Consider the following 27441-nt stretch of genomic DNA (forward strand, 5'->3'; position numbering starts at 1 on the left):
TGATGACGGGGTGAACCCCCCGAAACGTCACTGCAAATAAAACTCAAGTTTGAATATATTTCAAGACCAGTGAGTGCTTTGTTCCACATCTACTATCTACCTGCCTCTTAGCACCCTGGCATTTGAACATAGTTAGTGTGAGTGCACTTAGCCTACCTCCTATATATATACACATTATTGTTATGGAAGCTTCCTTTACTTTTGTACTTGGAGAGGACTGCAGGTCAGCCTCTTCCCCACTGACTATGGACCCTGGAACTTGAGGGGATTCTTTGATTTGGGAAGCAGATGCCCAGGGTACATTTGTAGTACTTTTACCCTGGATTCAGGTTTACCCCATTTCCACAAATTCCCAGAGACTCTAAGAACTGGAGGGCCCTGATATGGAGTTGGGGTTCTTGTGTTTTGTTGGAGTATAAGGTGATAGCCCAAACCAGCATTGCCTGCACCAACACCCCCCCCCCCCCCCAGATTTAGAGACTCAGAATGTTTGAGCTGATTGCAACCTCCTGCTCTAATGATGGGTCCTCCTGCTGTTATATGTCTGCATATCTAGTCTAGGTGTAAAGTGTCTTTCTGTTATTGTGTTCAGCATAATCATTTGCCAATACACTAGCTTTTTAAAAATGTCTTCTTTCGAATATTTGACAAATTAAACTTTTGTTTAATTATCCCAATTAAAAGTCAGTTATAAGTAGAAGTTTTGTTTTAAGTTGCAGCTAATTAAACCTTCCCTGCTGGAAATTTCAGAAGTGTGATGCATAGCTGCAATTTGCGGCCTTCTAATTACCAAATAGCAATGGCAAAGCCATGCATGTCTGCTATTTTTTAATAAAAAATGTTAACCTACCACTTCCTGCACTGATATCATGTGAGTGGGACATGACTACAGGGGTTAGTGTTTCTGTTTTACCCATTGGTATTTATGTGTGTGTGTGTGTGTATGTATGTGACTGTGTGTGTATTTATACATGTATGTGTGTTTGTGTAACCAGCAAATTACAGACCTTGTTACTACAGCATGGGGGGCAGGGGGTAAACAGTGTCACTATACAGTACCACTATATAGAGTATGGGGGGGTGGACCATGTCACTGACTACTGTCGTCACTTTATAAAGTACTGGGTGGGTAGGGTCAGGCCAGCCATCTCACTGGCACATTACAGACTGTGTCACTGACTCACTATATACAGTACTGGGGGGTTAAATAGTGCCACTATATATATATATATATATATATATATATATATATATATATATATATATATATATATATATATATATATATATATATATATATATACAGTAATAGGGGGTCAGACCATCTCACAGACATTCTTTTCTGTGTTAAATGTAAAAAAAAAAAAAATGTATTAAATTCACCTTTTTTGGAGGGGGAGGGGTGGTGGGGGGCCCTTCTTAGATTCTTGCACCTGGGCCCTGTGGTTTCTAGTTACGCCTCTGCATTCGGCATCAAAATGGTGTCATGAAATATACAAAAATGGGCTTAGATCGATACCTTGGGTTCTCTATTTAAAAGAAATATGTCATTTTGATAGGTAAATATAAACAAAATGATCTAATTCTGTTTAAATTGAGTGATAGCAAAAAATGCTAAAAATTCTCCGAAATAGATACATTCAAATTGATTTATTTGTATCTTTTATGTATCAATGTACTAAATTCCCCACCACATGAACTATATTGAACTCGAATGTTACATTTGAAATTTCGAATGTGGATATTCAATCTAATTATGAACATAAAAGTAACATTTGAAAACCAGAAATAACATTGGATTACCGCATTTTAATGGATTTTCATTCTTATCAACATTCGATTGTCCAAAAACGAATGTCCACAGGACTATTCGTTCTACCAAACATATAACACTTTCAGCACATTCGCCTATTCCTAGAGACAGGTCACCCCTATAAATATGAATAGCTATTTGAAAGTATAAGTACTAGAGGCAGTCTTTTTTTTATTTTTAAGTTAATGAAAGGAGTAAGCACAGTGTATATATAATTATATTGAAAATTGTTTTGAAGAAACTATAGAAATGAAATAAAAAAACTACAATGGGGCCGTATACCCCTGTTTCCGCATGAGCTTTTAGGCTCATCGGAAACAGGAGTTAAGAAGCAGCAGTCTTAAGACCACTGCTCCTTAATTCCTCCGTCTGCTCTGACATCAATCCACCCAATCTCATACGATCGGGTTGATTGACACCCCATGCTAGCGACCTATTGGCCGCATATCTGCAGGTGGCGGCATTGCACAAGCAGTTCACCAGAACTGCTTGTGCAATGATAAATGCTGACAGAGTATGCTATCAGCATTTATCAATGTCTGGCGGACATGATCGCTACTGCGGATCATGTCCGCCAGACACATGATAAATTGGCCCCAATGTCTCAATCACCCTCATAATACGTGAGGGTAGGAAATTTACCAAGCTGTTAGTTAATAAGCTACAATCATAAGACCAAATCTTCCTAAAATCTGCACTACCTCAGAAGTAGGGATCGTCTTGTGCTGCCTTATCCAGGATGATTGACAAAGACCTGCTTTTGCGTAAGTGCATGCAAGAGAGCAGGGGGCAGGCTGAAAAACCATTTGCTTGAGTCAAGATAAATACAGGCAGCATGGAAATTTTCTCCACCCGGAGTTTAATACATTTCCCTCAACATTTCCAGATGAAGTGCTTGCTTTATGGAAAGTGAACACTTGAAACTGTGCACTTCCTCTCCATCCACATCAAATGTTGATAGACTGTAGTCATTGTTTTTCTAGTTCTGTTTGTATATAGCATCTAGGGGAAATGCACTAAGGGAGCACTTAAACTAGGGCTTTCTTGTTTGAAACTGAATGACAACTAAAAATATTAAATTTAAAGAATGGATCTACATTTTAATAAATGTATACATAAAAGTGTAATTTATAACAGATACACAGTTTTAAGGTACATACAATCCGAAAAGTATTTACTAAGGTATATGGCTTTAAAGTGCTAACCGTTTTAAATATAGACACTATATTAAAAGTATTATGGTTTTAGAGCACATGAGTGATACCTAGGGTTGCCACTTTGGCCATGGTAACCAGGGATAGGCAAGGTGTCCGTACACGGACACTGGTGTCCGTGATTGGCCCTTGCAGTGTCCGCCACCCGTTTTGCGGAGGGGAGGGAGTAGTAGGACAGATGAATTGGGGTCCTCACTCCTCCTTGACCAAAGCAGCGCCACGCTTAGTGTCGGGAAAGTGAGGGAAGAAGCAAGCTGCCTGTAGTCAACTAACTTTGAGTCATGACCTATCCTAATTCCTTGATCTGTACGGCAGCGTGGTGCCGGTGTCTGTGTGTAGAAGACTGCTGCCTACTATGGCAAACCTTACGTAACCAAGTAAGTAACCAACCATGATGATCATTCAATTAACATCAAAGTGGGTGGGTTTGGTCAGGAGTTGCAGACTCTCAATATAACCAAAAAATAAATAAAAGGTAATAACACAAGCAGTCTTTATATAAATGTTATTTTAAACTTGTTTGATTAGATGACTAATTTGTACTTGTGGAACCAGGTGCATCCAACGTGCAGCCCATTTGACAGCTAAGTGACCTCTCCTGACTTGTAGAAACATAGAATATGTCGGCAGATAGGAACCATTCGGCCTATCTAGTCTGCCCAATTTTCTGAATACTTTCATTAGTTCCTGGCCTTATTTTATATCTAGCATAACTTTATACCTATCCAATGCATGTTTAAACTACTTTACTGTCTTTACCACTTCTGCTGGATGGCTATTCCACCATGTATCCACTACCCTCTCTGTAAAGAGAGTGTTTTATGATCTTTTTAATTTGAAATGTACCTTGGTGTCCTTCACTAATGTGTGTACTTTGGAAAATGTCCGCCACAGCCTTGGTCCATGCCTATCCCTGATGGTAACCTATCCTGAACAGTTTGAGTTACACATGATGCAGGGTGTGCAGGGAGGAACATGTATTGTGTCTCTGGATTGCACATGAATAGTACTGCTGGACAGCACTTGTCATGTTCTCTGTTCACTCCCTGCAGCATGTGTAATGCATAACTTAATGCAGCAACCCTAGTAATATGTCAGATGACAAGCAGATCAGATTTTTTTTTTAAAGTTGCCTTATGCCCAGGGCAGGGCTATGTTGAGAGCTTGATATGATTTTAATTTGTTAGCTAAGCTAATCTTTTTATTTTGTTATAAAAAATGTTTCCCTTTGTATGTAAGGGTCTGCATCATCAATTAATTAAATAATAAAATACAAAATGTTCATTTTTGGATACAATATAATAGATATGTCTTCCCTTATATTTGTTAGAATGAATATGATCAAAAAGTAATTTTATAAAAAAATGTAAAAATAAAAAATGCTATTATTTCAACGTTAGATGAATACTAAGGAGCTATAAAACATGTCTGATTTTGCTAACCTAACCTATCTTGATGCAAAAATATCATATATATTGAAATCTGCTATGCGAATAAGGAAAGAAAACAGTACTTGATGGGTATAGGTGCAAATTTTCTGAAGTAACCCCACAAAGTATGGTAAAATCCTTTGTTGTTGTATAGACTTGATAATAAGTGTTCAAGAGTAATCTCACCAGAGTATGGTAAAAAAATATAGGGCAAAGTGGGTGCTGCTGTTAACAATGGAGGTCTCCTGTAACCTGCCCTAATAATCCAAGCTGAAACAAGATAAATAAAGGAAAACAGCACAGTGTGTAGTATTTTATTTTAACATAAAAAGCACAAGTAAACTTACAAACAAGTAGAAAAGTAAAAACTCATCGAATGCAATGCAAATGAACAGTCCATCCGTCAGCATCCCTGTGATACCAGTAGAAGTTCCTTTACTATTTTCCTCTAATTCGTCCTGCGGATGTTGGAGCGAACGTAAACGCTATAGCTGGTTCATGACGCGTTGTCTACGTGAGCTGAGGAGGACCAAAATACCTTGCGTTTTGTCTGGTCTTGGTCAGACTTTTTCAAGAGGTGATGTCACTTATCCCATCCACCAATCATTAAAAAGCCATTGCTAAATGTTGATTGGTACAGTGCACTGTCAGTCACTTGTTCTATATAGTTCAAGCCGTCAATAATGTGCTGATATAAATGACAGATCATATCACTGTCATATTAAACATGATATATATTTGTCATATTTATTACTTTTATATAGTCACGTATATGATACCCCTCAATGAAAAACAGAATTTATGCTTACCTGATAAATTACTTTCTCCAACGGTGTGTCCGGTCCACGGCGTCATCCATTACTTGTGGGAAATGTTCTCCCCCACAGGGAAAGGCAAGGAGAGCACACAGCAAGAGCTGTCCATATAGCTCCCCCTCTGGCTCCGCCCCCCAGTCATTCGACCGACGGTTAGGAGAAAAAGGAGAAACTATAGGGTGCCGTGGTGACTGTAGTGTATAAAGAAAAAAATTTCAACCTGATTTAAAAAAAACAAAAAAAACAGCGCGGGCCGTGGACCGGACACTCCGTTGGAGAAAGTAATTTATCAGGTAAGCATAAATTCTGTTTTCTCCAACATTGGTGTGTCCGGTCCACGGCGTCATCCATTACTTGTGGGAACCAATACCAAAGCTTTAGGACACGGATGAAGGGAGGGAGCAAATCAGGTTACCTAAACAGAAGGTGTGATGAATACTTTTATTAACATTATAATAAAGCTTATTTTCAACATATTTCTGAGTGTTTGTTTTCATTTTCTCCCTTATAACATTACTAGGTAAAAGGGAACCTGTATGAAAACAATATTGTTGTAGGATAAGTGAAATTAGATTATACTCTGATCTGAATATCTGACAGTCAGAGAGACTCAAACATATTATAATAAATAAACAAATGAATGACTGAATAAATATATAATTCATTGGATGTCAGAGTAACGTCTCATTGTAAGATAAGGAATGAACAGTCACAAAATAAATATGTTAAGTTGAGCCTGAAGTGTAAAGTATGCTTAGCTGACAAATCTGAGATTTTGTATAACCATTTGTAATTGAGTTGTTTTAACAGTCTTATTTGTTACGAGGTGGAGAGGAAAGCATTTGTGGATAACGTTGGAGATCTCAATATTGGCATGCTTTAAGACTAGTGATATGTACATACCTTAAATCCTTAGGTTTTAGAATTTAGCCGATGTTAGCAATTGAATAAGCGTGTGAGTCTGAGCTGAATGATCAGCGTGTGTGGGGAGAGAGGCGCGCCGACAGCACAGCTTGTGCAGCGGCGTGTGACGTCACAGAACAAACACGCTTGAGGCGAAGTCCCGCCTTGAAGCTGGGTTGATCCAAGATTGCGGCTAGCTGTTAGGTAAAAGAGCCTTCATAGGTTAGAAAGTGAAAATAAAATCCAGATGATAAGTTGATATTAGTTGACAATGACTTCTGAAAATGTAAGCAAAATACAAGAGTTTATACTTGAGAGATTAGTAGAAAAATGGAGAGACTTAGCTTGTAAAGACCAGAGAGAGATGAAACAAACTTCCCTCAGACTGCAATAATCAAGCAATGCAGTGAGGTGAAGGAGTGTCTTAAATAGGGTTACAGACAAGGGAGGAGATCCTGATTTAAAGGTACAGTCTAGACAGGATCATGACAGATCCCCCCCGTCAAGAACCCCCCCCCCACGAGACTGGGGTCCAGGTTTCAGAGGATAAGATGAGTGAAAATCCGCCAAAAGAACTGGTGCATTCAGATCCCGAACTGGAACCCAAGAATTTTCACTATCATCATAACCTTTCCAGTGAACCAGGTATTCCAATGTTCCTCTACGACGTCTGGAGTCCAATATCCTATCCACCTCATAGTCCAGAGGATCAGGAATTGCTGGTCTGTAGACAAGAGGTTGCGGAGTCCCAGTCCCCCGATAGGGTTTCAGAAGTGAAACATGAAAGGAGGGATGGATATGCAAATCCGTTGGTAGTTTCAAGGTCACTGCATTGTCATTAATGATTTTGACAACAGGGAAGGGACCAATAAATTGATCAGCTAATTTTTTAGAGGGTACTGGAAGTTTAATGTTTTTTGTGGACAACCAAACAAGATCATTAAGTTCATACTTAGGTGCTGGTGTCCTCTTTTTATCATAGTAAGTTTTCTGAGACCTCTTAGCCTCACTGAGATGATTCTGTAGCGTTGCCATGACATCTTTTAAGCTTTCCGTGTAAGATGAAACAGAGGGTGATTGGTTACAAGATAAAGAGTTGGGGTAAGATCTAGGATGAAAACCGTATGTGGCAAAAAATGGAGTAACCTTAGTTGAGGAATTAACGGAGTTGTTATAAGCAAACTCAGCGGTTGGCAACAGAGTGTACCAATCAGTCTGCTGTGTAGATATGAAGCATCTGAGATATTGCTCCAGGGTCTGGTTCAATCGCTCATTGAGCCCGTTTGATTACGGGTGAAAAGCTGTAGTGAACCTCAGTGTGATATGCAATGTTTGACATAAATATCTCCAAAATTTAGAGGTAAATTGACTACCTCGATCTGACACAATTGATGCTGGTAAGCCATGAAGTTTGACAATGTGGTCATTAAAGACTATAGCTGTTGTCATGGCTGTTGGTATTTTTTTCAAGGGAATAAAATGAGCCAACCTTGTTAGATGATCCACGACTACCATAATAGTGTTATGAGCATGTGATAATGGTAAATCCACAATGAAATCCATGGATATAACATCCCAAGGTTTTTGCGGTATTGGAAGTGGACATAGTAATCCGTATGGTTTGTGGTGCTCTTTCTTTTTGGTTGCACATATTTGGCAATTGAGTATATAATCTTGTACTGTCATTTTCATTTGTGGCCACCAATAGTTCCTTTTGAGTAACTCATTTGTCTTTTCGATTCCGGGATGTCCTGCTAATGGGGTATTATGGTGTTGTTGGATTATCTGTTTTCTCAAACAGCTAGGTACATAAATTTTTTATTTGTACAAGTAGACTCCTGACTCAGAGTCGGGAGAACATATAGGAGGTATTTCTGAATCAGAAATTTGTGCTTGATATAAGTCAGATGTTACCAAGTTTGCAGCACCAATTATTTTTGTGAGAGGAATTATCTGAGTCATATTTTCAGATTCTTCAGTTAACTCAAATGACCTAGAAATGGCATCAGCTTTGGTATTCTTAGTTCCAGGTATATGTGTAAGGGTAAAATTGAAGCGATCCAGGAAAAGAGCCCATCTAACTTGTCGGGAGGATAATGTTTTATTCTTCTTGAGATATTGGAGATTCTTGTGGTCAGTAAACACCTGAAATGGTTGTGTGGTTCCTTCGAGTAGGTGTCTCCAATGTTCCATAGCCGACTTCATAGCCAGTAACTCCTTATCTCCAACCGAATAGTTTCTTTCTGCAGGTGTTAGTCGACGAGAGTAGAACGCTATTGGATGAGGAAATGAATCTGTTGGTCCTGGTTGTGATAATATTGCTCCAATTCCTACATTTGATGCGTCAACCTCCAATGTGTAAGGTAGTTCTGGATCTGGTAACCTCAAAACTGGTGCTGTAGTAAATTCTTTCTTTAGTTGTTGAAATGCTTCATCCGTTTTTGAATCCCATATATATTTCTGTTTCCCAGTTAATTGAGTCAGTGGTTGAACGATAGAAGAGAAGTGTTTGATAAACTTTCTGTAAAAATTCGTAAATCCCAGGAACCTCTGTAATGATTTAATAGAAGTAGGTTTTAGCCAATTAGCTATAGCTGTTAATTTTTCTGGATCCATTTGTATACCTTTGGGTGATATGATATACCCTAAAAATTTAATGGTATCTTTGTGAAATTGACATTTCTCCATCTTTGCATACAAATGGTGGTCTCTTAGGGTTGATAGAACCCATCTAACATGTTTTTTGTGATCTATTAAGTTTTTCGAGTATATGAGAATATCGTCCAGATACACAATGACACATACATCCATTAATTCTTTAAATATTTCATTTATAAAGAATTGGAATGTAGCTGGAGCATTTGTTAGGCCGAATGGCATTACATTATATTGGAATAAGCCGTATCTGGTTTTAAAAGCTGTCTTCCACTCATCACCAGCCTTCATACGAATTAAATTATAAGCGCCTTTTAGATCTAACTTCGTGAAGATGGTGGCTCCGTGAAGGCGCTCAATTATTTCTGGGATGAGTGGTAATGGATAACGATTCTTAATGGTGACAGCATTTAGTGCTCGATAATCTATGATCGGTCTTAGTGATCCATCTTTGTTTGTCACAAAGAATATTGCTGAAGCAATTGGAGAAGATGAGGGAGAAATAAAACCTTTTTTAAGATTTTCATCCAGGTATTCCCTCAGATGTTTTAGTTCTTTCTGTGAAAGAGGGAATATTCTTCCAGATGGTATTTCTATGCCTGGTTTAGTGTCTATCGGGCAATCGAAATGCCTGTGTGGTGGAAGTGTTTCAGCATGTTTTAAATTGAATACATCACTGAACTCTATGTATTCTTTTGGCAAAGTTGAAGTCAAATGTCCTATTGTCAAGTAGGGGAAACAGGTGTCTAAACAATATTGTGATGTAAATGTGATATGATTATGTGACCAGTCAATTGATGGGTTATGTTTCTGTAGCCAAGGGTACCCTAGAATTATTGGATGAATGGATCTAGGAATAATATCATATGTTAGGAATTCCTTATGTCCGTCAGATGTGATTGTCAATAGTGGTATTGTCTGGTGGGTGATTGGGCCCTTTAATATTTGTGTGCCATCTATAACCCTTACAAAAACGGGAGATTTTTTCTGCATGATCGGTATTTTATTTAATTTTACAATTGATTCATCTATAAATAGACCATCAGCTCCTGAGTCAACGATTGCCTCGTTCTGCACTTGTTGAAGATCCCACTGTAATGACAAGTTTAATACAAGGAGACATGGTTTAATTTGTACTTCAGAATGACAATCTTTAATTAACTTACCCTTCTTTTGACGTAGAAGGAGAGGGCAATTGATGACTTCATGCTCTTTACTAGCACAATATAGACACAAATTAGCTTGTCTTCTTCTTTGTTTCTCATCCTGAGATAAAGGTCCACGTATAGCTCCTATTTCCATTGGAACAGGAGTGGAAATGGCTTTCTCAGAATAGGGATGATAACGTTTCTTATGAGTGCCTTCAAGTTGATATCTTTCACTTTTTCTTTCTCGGTATCTCCTATCTATTGAGATACTCAGTTTAATGAGGGCTTCTAATGTTTCTGGAAACTCTACCCTTGAAAGTTCATCTTTCAAGTGTTCTGAAAGGCCTAATCGGAATTGGTTTTTTAAACTAACTGAGTTCCACTGTGAGTCAGTGGCCCATAGCTGAAAATCAGCTATATAATCTTCTACTGCCCTTTTCCCTTGTTTCAGGGATCTCAACTTTTGTTCTGCAGTCTGTTGTTTATTAATGTCATCATACAGAACTGCCATTGTAAGGAAAAAGTTCTCAATTGAGTTTAGTAGAGGGTCTTCACTTTCTATGAACCTATCAGCCCAGGCACGAGGTTCGCCTGAGAGATAAGATATAGCAGTGTATACTTTTATTTTATCAGTACAATATGTTCTTGGTTTTAATGTAAAAAGTAACATGCAAGCATTTTTATATTCGCGAAATTTAGTGCGATCACCACTAAATGGTATGGGGGGATTAACATGTGGTTCAGGTATTTCATTGGTTTTTTTGGGAAATAAATTCATTGAGAATCCTTTTCAAAGTACTATTCTCATTCTTTATTTCAGTTAATCCTTGAGCTAATATTTCCACCTTTTGATTCAGTGAAGATATTTGATTAGACATTTCTAGAAGATCCATGATTAACCTGGAATTAAGTGCAATTTTTATTCTTTTTATTGGCTTGATTATTCTGTGATGAATACTTTTATTAACATTATAATAAAGCTTATTTTCAACATATTTCTGAGTGTTTGTTTTCATTTTCTCCCTTATAACATTACTAGGTAAAAGGGAACCTGTATGAAAACAATATTGTTGTAGGATAAGTGAAATTAGATTATACTCTGATCTGAATATCTGACAGTCAGAGAGACTCAAACATATTATAATAAATAAACAAATGAATGACTGAATAAATATATAATTCATTGGATGTCAGAGTAACGTCTCATTGTAAGATAAGGAATGAACAGTCACAAAATAAATATGTTAAGTTGAGCCTGAAGTGTAAAGTATGCTTAGCTGACAAATCTGAGATTTTGTATAACCATTTGTAATGACCGGATTGAGTTGTTTTAACAGTCTTATTTGTTACGAGGTGGAGAGGAAAGCATTTGTGGATAACGTTGGAGATCTCAATATTGGCATGCTTTAAGACTAGTGATATGTACATACCTTAAATCCTTAGGTTTTAGAATTTAGCCGATGTTAGCAATTGAATAAGCGTGTGAGTCTGAGCTGAATGATCAGCGTGTGTGGGGAGAGAGGCGCGCCGACAGCACAGCTTGTGCAGCGGCGTGTGACGTCACAGAACAAACACGCTTGAGGCGAAGTCCCGCCTTGAAGCTGGGTTGATCCGAGATTGCGGCTAGCTGTTAGGTAAAAGAGCCTTCATAGGTTAGAAAGTGAAAATAAAATCCAGATGATAAGTTGATATTAGTTGACAATGACTTCTGAAAATGTAAGCAAAATACAAGAGTTTATACTTGAGAGATTAGTAGAAAAACGGAGAGACTTAGCTTGTAAAGACCAGAGAGAGATGAAACAAACTTCCCTCAGACTGCAATAATCAAGCAATGCAGTGAGGTGAAGGAGTGTCTTAAATAGGGTTACAGACAAGGGAGGAGATCCTGATTTAAAGGTACAGTCTAGACAGGATCATGACAGAAGGCACCACGGCTTGCAAAACCTTTCTCCCAAAAACAGCCTCCGAAGAAGCAAAAATATCAAATTTGTAGAATTTGGCAAAAGTGTGCAGAGAAGACCAAGTCGCTGCCTTACATATCTGGTCAACAGAAGCCTCGTTCTTATAGGCCCATGTGGAAGCCACAGCCCTAGTAGAGTGAGCTGTGATACGGTCAGGAGGCTGCCGTCCGGCAGTCTCATAAGCCAAGCGGATAATGCTTTTCAGCCAGAAAGAGAGAGAGGTAGCAGTAGCTTTTTGACCTCTCCTCTTACCAGAGTAAACGACAAACAAGGATGAGGTTTGTCTAAAATCTTTTGTTGCTTCTAAATAGAACTTTAAAGCACAAACAACATCTAAATTGTGTAATAAACGTTCCTTCTTTGAAACTGGATTCGGACACAAAAAAGGAACAACTATTTCCTGGTTGATGTTCTTGTTGGAAACAACTTTTGGAAGAAAACCAGGCTTAGTACGCAAAACAACCTTATCTGAATGGAACACCAGATAGGGTGGATCAAACTGCAAAGCAGATAATTCAGAAACTCTTCTAGCAGAAGAAATAGCAACCAAAAACAGAACTTTCCAAGATAGTAACTTAATATCTATGGAATGTAAAGGTTCAAACGGAACCCCTTGAAGAACTGAAAGAACTAAATTTAGACTCCAAGGAGGAGTCATGGGTCTGTAAACAGGCTTGATTCTAACCAAAGCCTGAACAAAAGCTTGTACATCTGGCAAAGCTGCCAGTCATTTGTGCAACAAGACTGATAATGCAGAAATCTGTCCTTTTAGAGAACTAGCTGATAATCCTTTATCCAAACCTTTTTGGAGAAAGGAGAGAATTTTTGGAATTTTAATCTTACTCCAGGAGAATCCTTTGGATTCACACCAACAGATATATTTTTTCCATATTTTATGGTAAATCTTTCTAGTCACAGGTTTTCTGGCTTGGACCAGAGTATCAATCACAGAATTTGAAAACCCACGCTTGGATAAAATCAAGCGTTCAATTTCCAAGCAATCAGCTGCAGAGAAACTAGATTGGGATGTTCGAATGGACCTTGTACTAGAAGGTCCTGTCTCAAAGGTAGCTTCCATGGTGGAGCCGATGACATATTCACCAGGTCTGCATACCAAGTCCTGCGTGGCCACGCAGGAGCTATCAGAATCACCGAGGCCTTCTCCTGTTTGATCCTGGCTATGAGCCTGGGGAGGAGAGGAAACGGTGGAAACACATATGCTAGGTTGAACGACCAAGGCACCACTAATGCATCCACTAGAGTCGCCTTGGGATCCCTGGATCTGGACCCGTAGCAAGGAATCTTGAAGTTCTGACGGGACGCCATTAGATCCATGTCTGGAATGCCCCATAATTGGGTTAACTGAGCAAAGACCTCCGGATGGAGTTCCCACCACTCCCCCGGATGGAAAGTCTGACGACTCAAATAGTCTGCCTCCCAGTTGTCTACTCCTGGGATGTGAATAGCAGATAGATGGCAGAAGTGATTCTCTGCCCATTGGATTATCTTGGTTACTTCCTTCATCGCTAGGGAACTCTTTGTTCCCCCCTGATGATTGATGTACGCAACAGTCGTTATGTTGTCCGACTGAAATCTTATGAACCTGGCTTCCGCTAGCTGAGGCCAAGCCAGGAGCGCATTGAATATAGCTCTTAGTTCCAAAATGTTTATCGGGAGAAGCGACTCTTCCCGCGACCATAGGCCCTGAGCTTTCAGAGAGTCCCAGACCGCGCCCCACCCCAAGAGGCTGGCGTCGGTCGTGACGATGACCCACTCCGGTCTGCGGAAACTCATTCCCTGAGACAGGTGATCCTGGGTCAACCACCAGAGAAGTGAGTTCCTGGTTACCTGGTCTATTTGAATTTGGGGAGACAAGTCTGTATAGTCCCCATTCCACTGATTGAGCATGCACAGCTGTAATGGTCTTAGATGAATTCGAGCAAAAGGAACCACATCCATTGCTGCGACCATTAGTCCTATTACTTCCATGCATTGAGCTATGGAGGGTTGAGGAATAGAGTGAAGAACTCGACAAGCTTTTAGAAGTTTTGTCTTTCTGACGTCTGTGAGAAAGATCTTCATTTCCACAGAATCTATTATTGTTCCCAGAAAAGGAACCCTTGTGGACGGTGACAGTGAACTTTTTTCTATGTTCACTTTCCACCCGTGAGATCTGAGAAAAGCCAACACAATGTCTGTATGAGCCCTCGCTTTGGAAAGAGACGACGCTTGGATTAGGATGTCGTCTAGATAAGGTGCTACAGCGATGCCCCTCGGTCTTAGGACTACTAGAAGGGACCCTAGCACCTTTGTGAAAATTCTGGGAGCGGTGGCTAAACCGAATGGAAGAGCCACAAACTGGTAATGTTTGTCCAGAAAGGCGAACCTCAGGAACTGATGATGAGATTTGTGGATTGGGATATGCAGATACGCATCCTTTAGATCCACGGTAGTCAAAAATTGACCCTGCTGGATTCTTGGTAAGATTGTCCGAATGGTTTCCATCTTGAAGGATGGAACTCTGAGGAACTTGTTTAATATCTTTAAATCCAGAATTGGCCTGAAAGTTCCCTCTTTTTTGGGAACCACAAACAGGTTTGAGTAAAACCCTAGACCTTGTTCCCCGGAGGGGACTGGGTTTATCACTCCCATCTTTGATAGGTCTCTTACACAATGTAAGAATGCCTGTTTCTTTATCTGGTCTGAAGATAAGCGAGACAGGTGGAACCTTCCCTTTGGAGGAAGTCCCTTGAATTCTAACAGGTATCCCTTGGAAACAATATCTCTAGTGCCCAGGGATCCAGAACATCTCTTGCCCATGCCTGAGCGAAGAGAGATAGTCTGCCCCCTACCAGATCCGGTCCCAGATCGGGGGCTACCCCTTCATGCTGTCTTGGTAGCAGCAGCAGGTTTCTTGGTTTGTTTACCCTTGTTCCAGCCTTGCATGGGCTTCCAAGCGGGTTTGGGCTGGGCCGCGTTACCTTCTTGTCTAGCGGCAGTGGAGTTATTAGCCGGTCCGTTCCTGAAATTGCGAAAGGAACGAAAATTAGACTTTTTCTTAGCCTTAAAAGGCCTATCCTGTGGGAGGGCATGGCCCTTACCCCCAGTGATGTCTGAAATAATTTCCTTCAATTCCGGCCCAAAAAGGGTCTTACCCTTGAAAGGAATATTCAGTAACTTAGTCTTGGACGACACATCTGCCGACCAGGATTTTAGCCAAAGCGCCCTCCGCGCTACTATAGCAAAACCTGAGTTTTTCGCCGCCAATTTCGTTATTTGAAAGGCGGCATCCAATATAAAGGAATTAGCTAACTTTAATGCGTGAATTCTGTCCATGACTTCTTCATAGGAAGTTTCTTTCTGGAGCAACCTTTCTAGTTCTTCTAACCAAAAGGACGCCGCTGAAGTGACAGTAATAACACATGTAGCTGGTTGAAGGATGAACCCTTGCTGAACAAAAATCTTTTGAAGCAATCCTTCCAATTTTTTATCCATAGGATCTTTGAAAGCGCAGCTGTCCTCTATAGGAATAGTTGTGCGCTTCGCTAGTGTTGAAACAGTTCCCTCAACCTTCGGGATCGTTTGCCATGCGTCCCTTCTAGGGACTATGGGAAACATTTTCTTAAATATAGGAGGTGGGGCAAAGGGTACACCTTGCTTTTCCCACTCCTTTTCCACTATGTTCGCTACCCTCTTAGGTATTGGAAAAGCGTTGTCGTGCACTGGGACCTCTAAAAATTTGTCCAATTTGCACAACTTCTCTGGTACTACCATGGAATCACAGTCATCCAGAGTAGCTAATACCTCCTTAAGCAAAGTGCGGAGATGTTCTAGCTTAAACTTAAATGCCACTAGATCAGGTTCTGCCTGTTGAGAAATTTTTCCTGAGTCTGAAATTTCACCCTCAGACAGCCCTTCCCTCACAGCCAATTCCGATTGATGTGAGGGTAAAATAGATAAGGCATCGTCAGCGTCTGATTGTTCATCCTTTTTATCTATATTTAAAACTGAAGAATCACGCTTTCTCTGAAAAACTGGCAGTTTGGATAAAAGATTTTCTATAGAATTATCCACTACTGCTGATAATTGTTGCATAGAAATAAGCACTGGCGCGCTAGGTGTCGCCTTGCGCAGGCAAAGCTGGTGTAGACACAGAAGGAGAGGATGTAGAGCTATCCCCACTACCTTCATTAGATAAATCATCTTGGGTAACATTATGAAAAATAACAGAGCTGTCCTGATTTTGTTTGGACGCTATGGCGCAATTATCACAAACACTCGAAGGGGGAACCACATTTGTCTCTATACACACAGAACATAGGTTATCTGATGGAACAGACATGTTAACAGATTTAGGCAGGCAAACAATGCAATAAAAACGATTTTAAACAAAAACGTTACTGTCTCTTTAAATAATAAAATGACACATTTATTTCTGAATGTTCAAAAAACTATGAAGGCAATTTCCGATTTTTCTGAAATTTGGACTCCAGTGTCTTAATGCTTAGAAAGTATTGCACAGCAAATATGGAGACTCTAGATCTTAAAACAAGCAAACCGGAGCTAATTGTTGGATTTAACCGTTTTTACACACCACAATCCCATCTACAGCCTTGCTGCAGCTTTTTACCTTCCTTAGGGGTCCCCATTCACAGAAAAAAAGCCTTTTGGAGTCACTTTCTGAACCACAGGACCCTCTCACATGAATCTGCATGCACTGCCTTGAAATTCAACTGCACAGCTGAAGTGCCAAAATGAGGCTTCCTCCCTCAGCACACAAGTGTATGTGAGCTTATAAAATATTTCAAATGGTATAATATTGTAATAAAAACCAATCGATTTAGCCCCTAACAGTGTCTACCAGCATAAAAAACAAAAAGGGGAAGCCTGTTATCTTTTTTGCTGAGGTGAAAGAAAAATGGCTTACCGTTTCCCCTGAGGGGAAAAATGACTGTCATCTAGCATTAGCCTGTGTTGTTAGAAGGAGACTAGTCATACCTGAAGCAGATGAGTCTGCAAACTGTTACCTCCAACTGAAGTTCTCTTGTTTCAACAGTCCTGCGTGGTAACAGTAATGGATTTTAGTTACTTGTGCTAAAATCATAGCCCTCTTAAACAGAAATCTTCATCACTTTTCTGTTATAGAGTAAATAGTACAAGCCAGCACTATTTTAAAATAACAAACTCTTGATAGAAGAATAAAAAACTACAACTAACATCACAAACTCCTCGCCATCCCCGTGGTAGATGCTACTTGTTCAGAGCGGCAAGGAGAATGATTGGGGGGCGGAGCCAGAGGGGGAGCTATATGGACAGCTCTTGCTGTGTGCTCTCCTTGCCTTTCCCTGTGGGGGAGAACATTTCCCACAAGTAATGGATGACGCCGTGGACCGGACACACCAATGTTGGAGAAAACTAGTTATCAAAGCGATCTCATTACTGTTACAGATCGTTACTGTCTATGTGTATTCTATATGTATATATATTGTTCTTCATAGAAATCTGATTTACAGCTCTTGAACATAGTTGTTGTTGATTAGATACTATTGGATAAAAAAACACAATCTATTCAACAGCTTATATTTGTGGATCAGTCACGTACTAACTCGTTCTCTGCTTATTGACCACGCTGTATAAAATATCCTATTATGACGGAATATAAATAAACAATATTACTATGTAGAGACCTAGAGTGTCTAAATATTATAGTATTCTGAAGGACCCATCCCCGTATTAATATAATATTTAGTACTATAAAAAATTGGATGTGAGTATATTGTTTAGTCCTACTACCTCATGTGTAAAATGCCCAGAAATTCAAACTTATAAAAAGCCAGATGCCTATTGATTACACAAAAGCTTGTAGGTCGATATCATTATTTAATCCCTTGGGTTGCAAAGTATCCAGTTGGTGTATCCAATAAGTCTGATGCTGTAGCAAAGATATTAATCTATTTGGATACTTATTTTAAGGGTTTCAGTCTATTATTTTGACTAGAAGATTTTTAAGATTAGAATTATGGACCAATCTAAAATGCTCAGATAGACTGTGACTTTCTAATTCATTCCTAATATTATTGACATGTTCATTGAACCTATTTCTCATGGTTCTTTTGGTTCTGCCTATATATAAAAAAGAACAGTTACAACTAAGTTGGTAAACCCCATACGTTGATGTACAGGGGCATTTGTATTTCATTTTATATTTTAATTCAAAAAAGTTTCACCATTATTTATCTAGGGGCACATCCCACATTTAGTTGCACCACATCTCCATGTGCCATTAGGCCTAGTAAGCCAAGTTGTGGAGTCTAACTTCTGTGTTGATTTAATTGAACGTAATTTAGATGGAGACAGTATATTTTTAAGAGCACAATTTTCTTATATGTTATTATTGATTTATTACCTAGTGTGTTTCCTAAGATAGGGTCTGCTTTCAATTCATTCCAATGTCTATTTAAAATCCCTTGAATGGCCTTGCTACCTTTATTGTATGTTGTAATGAATCGGACTGTATCATATGTCAAATTCTTTTTATGTTTAGGGTTTAGCATCTAATTTCTATCCATACTTCTAACTTTTTGTTAGCTTCCCCTAATTAGGTTGGATTATATCCCTTATCTAGGAACCTTTTGACTAATATTTGTGTTTCTCTAATAAAGTCTGTTTCCAGTGTACAGTTTTTCCTTATCCTTTGATACTGACCATATGGAATGTTTTTTCCATTTGGCAAGGTGGCCACTATTTGCATTAAGAAGGCCATTTTTGTCAGTAGGTTTCCTATAATTTCTTGTGGCCACCTTTCTATCTGGACCCTTAAACAAATTGAGATTAAAAAAAAATTGATTTCATGTTTGTTAGAACTATTTGTGAATTTTAAATTAAGGTCATTGTGGTTCATGTGTTCAATGAACCTCTAACAAATGACTAGATAAATACCAGCGCTTCTTTATTGTGTGCAAAATAATACTGAAAGTAAGACTGTCAGTATACAATATCAAACAACTAGAAAGTATATCTCTATAAACAAAGAATGATAACAAACAATTGTCCAGAAACAAATATCATACAACTCCAATGTCAGCAATGGCTGTTCATACAGATGTATGTGAGAGTAATAAGTACCCTTATATTGCGTGTAGAATGATCAGGATATGTCCAAAAATAATCTTATATCCGTTTTTCAAGCCGTAACCTCCTTGGAGTATGTGAGTGCAATATGTTCTCAATAGGTAGGTGCCGCTCAGTGTGATGAAGGGGATGTCTGTTAATTTCCCTTAGATAAACCAACTGTATAAAACACAAAAAAACATGAGCACAACCCACTCTTAGTGTAGATAATTTATTACTCATATAAAATGTGCAAGATTAAAATTACTTACTAAAAGTGAGTGATATATCACTGTGTATTCCACTGTTCCATATAGCATCCGCATTTGTATGTGTCAACTCCTGTTTGTTTTGCATGCTGTGGCTGTGTGTCGGTCCATTAGAACGCCAGAGACAGCGGAGAGTGGGTAGACACCAGGCTGGATACACCTGACCTCCGTTACTTCAACACATTTCATCTAGCAACGTACAGACTTTTTCAAGAGGTAATACAATGAGAGTCTGACACATACAATGGTGTTGTTATATGGAACACTGGAATACACAGTGATATATCAATGAACCTCTGAATCTCTACTTCCAAATAATAATATCATCATCTATATAGCAGAAAAATATATTAAGTTGTTCAAATATGGATTGTTGGACCAGATGTATAATTTCTCAAAATAGTCCATGTAAATATTTGCATAAGAAGGGGTGAAGGTTGTTCCCATCACTGTCCTGTGTTTTTGTATTTAAAATTGTGAGTCAAACATACAGTAGTTATGTTTCAATATGAGCTTGCTATAATAAACTCTAGATGCACTGATTGAATGTCCCATCTATCGAATGCTTTTTCAACCACTTGTGTCCCTAAATTATGGGGGATACATGTATATAACGATGATACATCACATGAGAGCCAAACGTAATCATTTTTCCATTGTAAACTTTCAAATGTTTTTAATGACATGAGTATTGTCTCTTATATATGACTATTTTACTACTGGTTGTAAAAAGTAATCAATAAAATATTATATTAAATATATATAGCTGTATAGCATTACATTGTATCTCTATATAAAGGTGTTGAAAACACTGTACAAGTTATAAAATGTTATACATTAGTTTAAAATTTGTAGTTGATAAAATGTTCTCTTGTCTATATGCTTGAACCCATTGAATGTTCTCTATGAATTTTTGCAAGCTGTTTCTGTCAAAATGTTTGTGTACAAATTTAACAACAGTTATTCTACTTAAATTTTCCCTCAGATGGATCTACTCAAGGTCGAGTCCCTCTTGCTCCACCTTATGCTGTGGTCCTTATTTCCTGTTCAGGGCTATTAGCCTTTATCTTCTTGCTCCTCACCTGTCTCTGCTGCAAGAGAGGAGATGTTGGATTTAAGGTAAGGATTATTACAAATAACAGCAATACTATGAAGAAATTCTAAAATACTTAAATAATAGTTGTAGGATAGAAAAAAAGGTACCTCTTTTTTTTTCTTCAAAGTTCATATTATAGATATTTATTTTTTCCTTTAGTTTCTTAATGTGGAAAAAAAATTAAATTTGACCCAACCCACCCATGAGGTATATAAGTTGTATCCTCCTTAACTTCCCAGTCTTGCTGATTAAGCATTAGGGGCCAATTTACCAAAGTCCAAGCGGACATGATGCGATGTAGCGGATCATGTCCGCTGCACATCTATAAATGGCTACAGCATACGCTGTCGGCATTTATCATTGCACAAGCAGTTCTTGTGAACTGCTTGTGGAATGCTGCCCCCTGCAGATTTGCGGCCGCTAGCAGAGGGTGTCAATCAGCCCGATCGTATAGGATCAGGCGGATTGAAGACCGCAGCCTCAGAGGCAGCAGACAAGTTAAGGAGCAGCTGTCTTTATAACTACTGTTTCCAGGGGGGGCCTGAAGGCTCGCACGGAAACAGGGGCATCAAGCTCCATTCGAAGCTTGATAATTTGGCCCCTTAGTATTGAATAACTCTATTCTGTTTCTACATTTTTCAAACTTGGTCTCTCTAGTTCTTTAATTATATAAATAGATGAAACAATTTACTCATAAAAATACACTCCACGTATATGGATTTATTTTTTTTGTTTGAGAAAATTTTTTGTACACAGTTCCATTTTGATGGAATTTTCATTTACATTAGGGACAAATATTGTGCTGAATACAGACAATATTTTTGTGGCTTCTGTTATCTATTTTTTGCTGTGTATTTGTTTTTCTGAATATTTTTTTGATTATTTTTTAATTGTTATTTAATTTCTTTGCTCTGATTTCATTTTCTTAAAGACTCATATGTCAATGGTAACTATTTATATACATCGGGAAAAATCTGGTAGAGTATTGCATGACAGCTTGGATGATTCTTGGCTTAAAAGGACAGTAAACATAAAATATAACTTTTCAGGAAACACAGAATGACTCTTTTAAACAATTAAACATTTCATTTTATTATAACTTCACTGCAAAACACAAATGGGGTACCACCATAACCATTTTAATAAAGTCCAGCAGGGCTCTTTTGGCTGCCCCCAAGCCTGCAGTGTGTTTTTGGTTTTGTTTTTTATATTACATTGTTGCAGGAGTTTTTTAGTGAACCAATGGAGTCCAGCTGCTCCAATTCACTTGTTATAGCGCCCACTTCCTGTAACCCACGCTGGCACATTGCTTACCAGCCAGCAGAGCAATGTATACAGTGGATTACATGCACAGGTTACAGGGAGCAGTTCTTATAGCTAATGAATCAGGGAAGGATGATTCCTCCAGATATCTGTACCATCCTTCAGCAACTGTGCTGTGGGCTTTTGGTTAGCTAGGAGAGCCCTATAGAACTTATAAGCAAAGGTCATTTAAAAATTAAAAACAGTAATTTAGCTTTACTTGTGAAGTTAGGGTAACTATTTAAAAGGACACTTTAAAAAAAAAATATGAATAGAGATATTTTACATTTACAGTCCCTTTAATTTTCTAAGCTATTCCAATCCATTAGAAGAGCAGCCGTTTGATTTTGTATCACTTGAATTGCTTAAAAAATACCCTGAATATCTTTATTTAGCCGCATGAAAAACTTTACAAAATGTTTCTCACTCTTTTCACTTGCTTTTTTTCATTCAAGTTTTCACAGATTAAAGGGACATGTGACCGAAATTTTTTCTCCCATGATTCAGATAGAGCAAATATAATTTTAACAACTTATCAATTTACTTTTATTATCTAATTTGCTTTAGTCTCTTGGGATTCTTTGTTGTTACCTAGGTAAGCTCAGGAGCAGAAATGCACTACTGGGAGCTAGCTGCTGATTGGTGGCTGCTTATATATTACATATATATTGATTTCAGCAAGCACCCAGTAGTGCACTACTGCTTCTTCAACAAAGTATAAAAAGAGTACAAAGCAAATTTGATAAAAGAAGTAAATTAGAAAGTTGTTTAAAATTGTATGCGCTATCTGAATCATGAAAGAAAAATTGTGGATTTCATGTTTCTTTAAATACATTATTCAATATTTATCACAAGTGCTTAATGTATTTAAATTATGTGTATTTGTTTTTTTTATTTTTGAATTACTTGATAATAATTTTGTGATGTGTTTAGTTCAGTTTTTATTGTTTTGCATCATTTTACAATTAACATTAAGTCTCAACACTTAAAGGGACATGAAACCCCAAAAAAGTATTTCACGATTCAGATAGAGCATGTCATTTCAAACAAGTTCCCAATTTACTCCTATCTAATTTGTTTCATTCTCTTGGTATTCTTGTTGAACAGCATACCTAGGTAGGCTCAGAAGGTGGGAGCTTGCTGCTGATTTTTGCTGCACATATATGCCTCTTATTATTGGCTAATCAATGTTTTCAGCTAGCTCCTATTAGTGCATTCCTACTCTTTAAATAAAGGACCGGTCTTGCCAGTATTTTTTTATTTTAATATTGTATTTTAACTATTCATCATTATTAGTTTTTTATCTGCATCTCTAATAACAGTTAGGTTTTAATTGATAAACCTCTATATTGGGGTAGACTTCTATATTAGGGTAGAGACCTATATATGACATATATATATACATTGCTCATTTTTTCTGTTTTGAGTGCTTAGGGGATGTTCTCTCTTTTGTTTTGCTGTAACTAATATAAACCCTGGCCCTTTCAGGGTTTATATAATAGTACCCACTAAATTTATAGTTTTTCCTATAGTGCTGTCATCTAGTGCAGCAGTCGCCAACCAGTGGTCCATGGACCACTGGTGGTCCACGAGAAGATGTTGGTGGTCCTTGACACCATCAAGCAGGAATTCATCTCCTCTGATGGTGTCGCCTCTGTCGCGCTGCAACTCTATACAGTGCCTGGCTAGACATCAGTGAAAACCAACGAAGGAAGATTTGAATTACAACTCCCTACGCACGTTGCGTAGTACTGTGCAACTTACGTAGCTAGATTGTATTTTTAACTCCTCTTGCCCAGCGCGCTGCTCAGAGGAGGATGCTTCCATTCTAAAGCCAGCAGAGGTTGGTATAGTCTTGGCTTGAAATAGTGGAATTAAAGTATATAAAAAAAAATATCTTAAAAAAAAATCTCTCTTATATTTAATTTATTCTCTTCCCTTTATCTTTCTCTTTGTAGTAGTTTTCCTAATTCCTTTAGATGGACTTACATAACTGTTTGTCTTCCTCCCCTCCATCTTCTTTTTTTTAAATTAAATATTAATTATTTTTCATTTTAATAATTTTTCCGCCCACAAAGCCATTCCACCTGAATTCCAGTAATTGCCATCCAGCAGATCAGCCATATCCCACCAGTATTATAGTAATTGCCAGTACCATCAGTCGTGGTTAGCTCACATCCATATTGAGAGCTTTCTGTTATAAACTTAATTTATGACTACAATGTCTGTCCATGATCATAAGTGGTTTTGAATAATTCCTAACTGGGGAGATAACTTGGAAGTCTTGTGGTCCTTTTAAACATTATTCTATTTTTCCCAATTTCTGCCTCTCTGTTTCCAGCTCAAAAGTTGGCACTCACCCTTCATCTGTCATTTGGAAGTATAATTTTGTGATGTGTTTAGTTCAGTTTTTATTGTTTTGCATCATTTTACAATTAACATTAAGTCTCAACACTTAAAGGGACATGAAACCCCAAAAAAGTATTTCACGATTCAGATAGAGCATGTCATTTCAAACAAGTTCCCAATTTACTCCTATCTAATTTGTTTCATTCTCTTGGTATTCTTTGTTGAACCGCATACCTAGGTAGGCTCAGAAGGTGGGAGCTTGCTGCTGATTTTTGCTGCACATATATGCCTCTTATTATTGGCTAATCAATGTTTTCAGCTAGCTTCTATTAGTGCATTCCTACTCTTTAAATAAAGGACCGGTCTTGCCAGTATTTTTTTATTTTAATATTGTATTTTAACTATTCATCATTATTAGTTTTTTATCTGCATCTCTAATAACAGTTAGGTTTTAATTGATAAACCTCTATATTGGGGTATACTTCTATATTAGGGTAGAGACCTATATATGACATATATATATACATTGCTCATTTTTTCTGTTTTGAGTGCTTAGGGGATGTTCTCTCTTTTGTTTTGCTGTAACTAATATAAACCCTGGCCCTTTCAGGGTTTATATAATAGTACCCACTAAATTTATAGTTTTTCCTATAGTGCTGTCATCTAGTGCAGCAGTCGCCAACCAGTGGTCCATGGACCACTGGTGGTCCACGAGAAGATGTTGGTGGTCCTTGACACCATCAAGCAGGAATTCATCTCCTCTGATGGTGTCGCCTCTGTCGCGCTGCAACTCTATACAGTGCCTGGCTAGACATCAGTGAAAACCAACGAAGGAAGATTTGAATTACAACTCCCTACGCACGTTGCGTAGTACTGTGCAACTTACGTAGCTAGATTGTATTTTTAACTCCTCTTGCCCAGCGCGCTGCTCAGAGGAGGATGCTTCCATTCTAAAGCCAGCAGAGGTTGGTATAGTCTTGGCTTGAAATAGTGGAATTAAAGTATATAAAAAAAAATATCTTAAAAAAAAATCTCTCTTATATTTAATTTATTCTCTTCCCTTTATCTTTCTCTTTGTAGTAGTTTTCCTAATTCCTTTAGCTGGACTTACATAACTGTTTGTCTTCCTCCCCTCCATCTTCTTTTTTTTAAATTAAATATTAATTATTTTTCATTTTAATAATTTTTCCGCCCACAAAGCCATTCCACCTGAATTCCAGTAATTGCCATCCAGCAGATCAGCCATATCCCACCAGTATTATAGTAATTGCCAGTACCATCAGTCGTGGTTAGCTCACATCCATATTGAGAGCTTTCTGTTATAAACTTAATTTATGACTACAATGTCTGTCCATGATCATAAGTGGTTTTGAATAATTCCTAACTGGGGAGATAACTTGGAAGTCTTGTGGTCCTTTTAAACATTATTCTTTTTTTCCCAATTTCTGCCTCTCTGTTTCCAGCTCAAAGTTGGCACTCACCCTTCATCTGTCATTTGGAAGTATAATTTTGTGATGTGTTTAGTTCAGTTTTTATTGTTTTGCATCATTTTACAATTAACATTAAGTCTCAACACTTAAAGGGACATGAAACCCCAAAAAAGTATTTCACGATTCAGATAGAGCATGTCATTTCAAACAAGTTCCCAATTTACTCCTATCTAATTTGTTTCATTCTCTTGGTATTCTTTGTTGAACAGCATACCTAGGTAGGCTCAGAAGGTGGGAGCTTGCTGCTGATTTTTGCTGCACATATATGCCTCTTATTATTGGCTAATCAATGTTTTCAGCTAGCTCCTATTAGTGCATTCCTACTCTTTAAATAAAGGACCGGTCTTGCCAGTATTTTTTTATTTTAATATTGTATTTTAACTATTCATCATTATTAGTTTTTTATCTGCATCTCTAATAACAGTTAGGTTTTAATTGATAAACCTCTATATTGGGGTAGACTTCTATATTAGGGTAGAGACCTATATATGACATATATATATACATTGCTCATTTTTTCTGTTTTGAGTGCTTAGGGGATGTTCTCTCTTTTGTTTTGCTGTAACTAATATAAACCCTGGCCCTTTCAGGGTTTATATAATAGTACCCACTAAATTTATAGTTTTTCCTATAGTGCTGTCATCTAGTGCAGCAGTCGCCAACCAGTGGTCCATGGACCACTGGTGGTCCACGAGAAGATGTTGGTGGTCCTTGACACCATCAAGCAGGAATTCATCTCCTCTGATGGTGTCGCCTCTGTCGCGCTGCAACTCTATACAGTGCCTGGCTAGACATCAGTGAAAACCAACGAAGGAAGATTTGAATTACAACTCCCTACGCACGTTGCGTAGTACTGTGCAACTTACGTAGCTAGATTGTATTTTTAACTCCTCTTGCCCAGCGCGCTGCTCAGAGGAGGATGCTTCCATTCTAAAGCCAGCAGAGGTTGGTATAGTCTTGGCTTGAAATAGTGGAATTAAAGTATATAAAAAAAAAATCTTAAAAAAAAATCTCTCTTATATTTAATTTATTCTCTTCCCTTTATCTTTCTCTTGTAGTAGTTTTCCTAATTCCTTTAGATGGACTTACATAACTGTTTGTCTTCCTCCCCTCCATCTTCTTTTTTTTAAATTAAATATTAATTATTTTTCATTTTAATAATTTTTCCGCCCACAAAGCCATTCCACCTGAATTCCAGTAATTGCCATCCAGCAGATCAGCCATATCCCACCAGTATTATAGTAATTGCCAGTAACATCAGTCATGGTTAGCTCACATCCATATTGAGAGCTTTCTGATATAAACTTAATTTATGACTACAATGTCTGTCCATGATCATAAGTGGTTTTGAATAATTCCTAACTGGGGAGATAACTTGGAAGTCTTGTGGTCCTTTTAAACATTATTCTTTTTTTCCCAATTTCTGCCTCTCTGTTTCCAGCTCAAAAGTTGGCACTCACCCTTAATCTGTCATTTGGAAGTATTCTCTGAGTTCTGTCATTCAATTAGTAAATTCCAAAAAATAATTCTTAAACATGTGTAAATATATACATAATGTAAACTTAGCTATGGTTATACTAGTTATTTACAGTATGTGTGTGTGTGTGTATATATATATATATGTATGTACACACACATTATAGAGGTTTGTACCTTTTTTAAAAAAAAATAATGTTAGTGGTCCACGGGATTCAAAATTGTGAGTTTAGTGGTCCCTGAGGTCCGAAAGGTTGGCGACCCCTGATCTAGTGCACTAGCAAATTGATAACATTCTTGCAAACCTGCTGCCATATAGTGTTCTAGACACGTGCATGCTCCTGAGCTTTCTTCCCTGCTTTTCAACAAAGGATACCATGAGAATGACTAAATTTTGATAATAGAAGTAA

General features: G+C 38.0%; 1 protein-coding gene across 1 annotated transcript in view; it reads left to right on the forward strand.

Annotated features, from left to right (window-relative positions):
• Positions 1–27441, forward strand: part of LMTK3 (lemur tyrosine kinase 3) — a 154821-nt gene that overhangs the window by 21353 nt on the left and 106027 nt on the right. The window contains exon 2 of the mRNA XM_053689930.1: positions 20304–20437. Within this exon, the coding sequence (XP_053545905.1) occupies positions 20304–20437 (134 nt within the window). The remainder of the gene's footprint in view (positions 1–20303; positions 20438–27441) is intronic.

Source organism: Bombina bombina, chromosome 8, assembly GCF_027579735.1.
Source record: "Bombina bombina isolate aBomBom1 chromosome 8, aBomBom1.pri, whole genome shotgun sequence".
Taxonomy (NCBI): domain Eukaryota; kingdom Metazoa; phylum Chordata; class Amphibia; order Anura; family Bombinatoridae; genus Bombina; species Bombina bombina.